This window comes from Peromyscus leucopus, chromosome 1 (genome assembly GCF_004664715.2).
Source record: "Peromyscus leucopus breed LL Stock chromosome 1, UCI_PerLeu_2.1, whole genome shotgun sequence".
In the NCBI taxonomy this organism is placed as follows: domain Eukaryota; kingdom Metazoa; phylum Chordata; class Mammalia; order Rodentia; family Cricetidae; genus Peromyscus; species Peromyscus leucopus.
Genome location: NC_051063.1, coordinates 101,037,389 through 101,039,984, shown reverse-complemented (window position 1 = coordinate 101,039,984; position 2,596 = coordinate 101,037,389). Strand labels below are relative to the sequence as shown.

The 2,596-nt window shown below is 35.9% G+C and overlaps 1 protein-coding gene across 1 annotated transcript; it reads left to right on the top strand.

Annotated features, from left to right (window-relative positions):
- The first annotated feature begins 399 nt into the window (after positions 1–399).
- On the top strand, positions 400–1,356 carry LOC114706674 (olfactory receptor 52Z1-like). The gene has a single exon (XM_028889165.1). The coding sequence runs from the start codon at positions 400–402 to the stop codon at positions 1,354–1,356; it is 957 nt and encodes a 318-aa protein (XP_028744998.1).
- The last annotated feature ends 1,240 nt before the right edge of the window (positions 1,357–2,596 follow it).

Here is a 2,596-nt window from a genome sequence, read left to right as displayed (position 1 = left end):
CCAAACCACTACAATTCTGGAACTTCAGTAAAGAGTATTTTGATAAAGAATCAAGAAATGAACAACTGAACAAAACCAGCTATGGTATGCAAAACCTTTTACCCATCCATGGATTTGTATGTTTGATCTTAAACATATAAGTTTAACATGGTTTCTAAACATTTAAAGTTTGTTTCTATTCATTATAATCATCATTTTTGTCAAACCCTTTTAAGTTTTTATTTTCCTGTTAATGAGCTTTACCTGGCTAGCAATTACTGAATCATATGTGTCAACCCATTGTTAATGTATAAGTTTTACAAAGTGATATTTCATGATAATCTAATAAAAATAACCATATTTTTTGTAATTTATATTTTTCTTCAGTCCCAAGCTCCAGTATCTGAGGACAGAGAAGAGATGGCAATGTCTTCAAATCACACCAACCTCAGAGACATCTGGTACACCATGATTGGGATTCCAGGACTAGAATATGCACACATTTGGCTCTCTATCCCCATTTGTTTAATGTATATAGTGGCCCTTGCAGGCAATACCCTATTAATATTCCTGATCTCCACTGATCACAGTCTTTATGAACCGATGTACCTTTTCCTCTCTATGTTGGCCCTGGCTGATATCATTCTATCCACAGTGACCACACCAAAGGTTCTTGCTATCTTCTGGTTTCGAGCTGGAGGCATTTCTTTTGCTAGCTGTGTGTCTCAGATGTTTTTTCTCCACTTTATGTTTGTGACAGAGTCTGCCATACTTCTGGCTATGGCATTTGACCGTTATGTGGCCATCTGCTTTCCACTAAGGTACACCACCATTTTAACCCCGTCAGTCATTGGCAGAATGGGCCTGGCATCTGTGACTAGAAGCTTCCTCATCTGTTTCCCCTTGGTCTTTCTTGTTTATCGGCTCACCTACTGTGGGAGAAACATCATTCGGCACTCATACTGTGAACACATGGGCATTGCTAGGTTGGCCTGTGACAACATCAAAGTCAATATTTACTATGGAATGACTGTACCTTTATTTTCCATAGGCTTGGACATTGTGCTTATCATCATCTCTTACACCCTTATACTTCATTCAGTATTTAGAATTCCTTCTCGAGATGCCCGACTCAAGGCTCTGGGTACATGCGGCTCCCATGTCTGTGTCATCCTTCTGTTCTATACACCTTCTCTCTTTACCTTTTTTGCTCACCGTTTTGGGGGCAACAGCATACCACGTCACATGCACATTCTCTTTGCTAATCTCTATGTGGTGGTACCTCCTACCCTCAACCCCATCATTTATGGAGTGAAGACGAAGCAAATTCAAGAGAGGATTTTCCAGATGTTTTCTTTCAGTAAGGCATATTTTTGATGTAAACAGAGAAGTGTGATCTTATTGTTTTTTCCCCTAGAAATTACATAACTGAAGAGCATCTGAAGTTTCTCCTGAAATCTTATGTTGTGGCAGCATTAAAAGTGAGAATGACAATAATGCTGAAGTAAAAGAGACAGTGTTGAGTTCTTATTGATTTTTTTGTCTCTTGTTTAGAATAAAGTAGTCTGAGGACAGCTTAATTTCTGTTTCATATTCAGGTTACTTGTAATATCCCCAGAAGAACTAAGAATAAGGTCCATATTCACAAACCAAGCAATTGAAAAGCAAAAGTCAATTTTTAATCTGCCAGATATTCACCCTCTGTTTTTATAAAATAGGTAAATATAATAATACAATACTTCATAGAACGTTTAAGTACCACACTAGCAGTGTGGCTTAGTCCCTGAGCATTTATGCTCTGAGTTCAAGATTAGAATTTAGATGTTCAATTTTGGTCATGACTATTAGTCCTCATGGGCTCTTAAATATTTAGCTTCAAAAGTGTCAAGCATAAAATGAAAATATCTATGTATTATTTTCTTATCAGTTGAAAACTAGCCTATATCTCATGAATACTGGATTTTCCAGACAGAAAGAAACCTGTGTTTCTCTCCCTTTCTCAGGTAATCCTAGAGCAATATTGAAATCTTTAAGAATAAGAACACTTTGCAATAGAAAGAATCCAACCTCATTAATATGTGTGTGTTAATTAAACTATTGAAAATAGTTGAAATTATTTCTCCCTAAATAAATAAAAAAACAACAGTTTCCTTCTAGGTCATTATACTTGGTGATATAGACAGAATTCCCACCATCAGGAATATTTACAGTTAGTAATATTGGTAACAGGTATCCCTTAGGAAGTAAGTGCAATGATAGGATGTCACAGCACATAAAAATAAAGTGAATAAATATAGAGTGATCTCCACTATTCACTCAAATACACATGTAAATCACTAATGTGTATGCATGTTCACAGCACTGAAAGTGAAGGTGACCTAAAGAATAATATCATGAGTGCGCTGGATCTGTTTGTTAAGATGTTTCTTAAAACTGTAATGTAGTAGGACTGTCACAGAACTTGGACTTAAACACTTCTATGGAGATGAAGCTTTAAGTCTTTTAGAAAGAAATGAGGTAATGTAGAATGATACATGTTATATGATCTCAAATACATAGAGGCACCAACTCAGACTCATATAGTCCCATATATGTGTTGTATTTATATAAAGTTAAA

What these genes read in the sequence shown, in the direction of transcription:
- LOC114706674 (XM_028889165.1), top strand. Translation starts at nt 400, where the DNA reads ATGGCAATGTCTTCAAATCACACCAACCTCAGAGACATCTGGTACACC.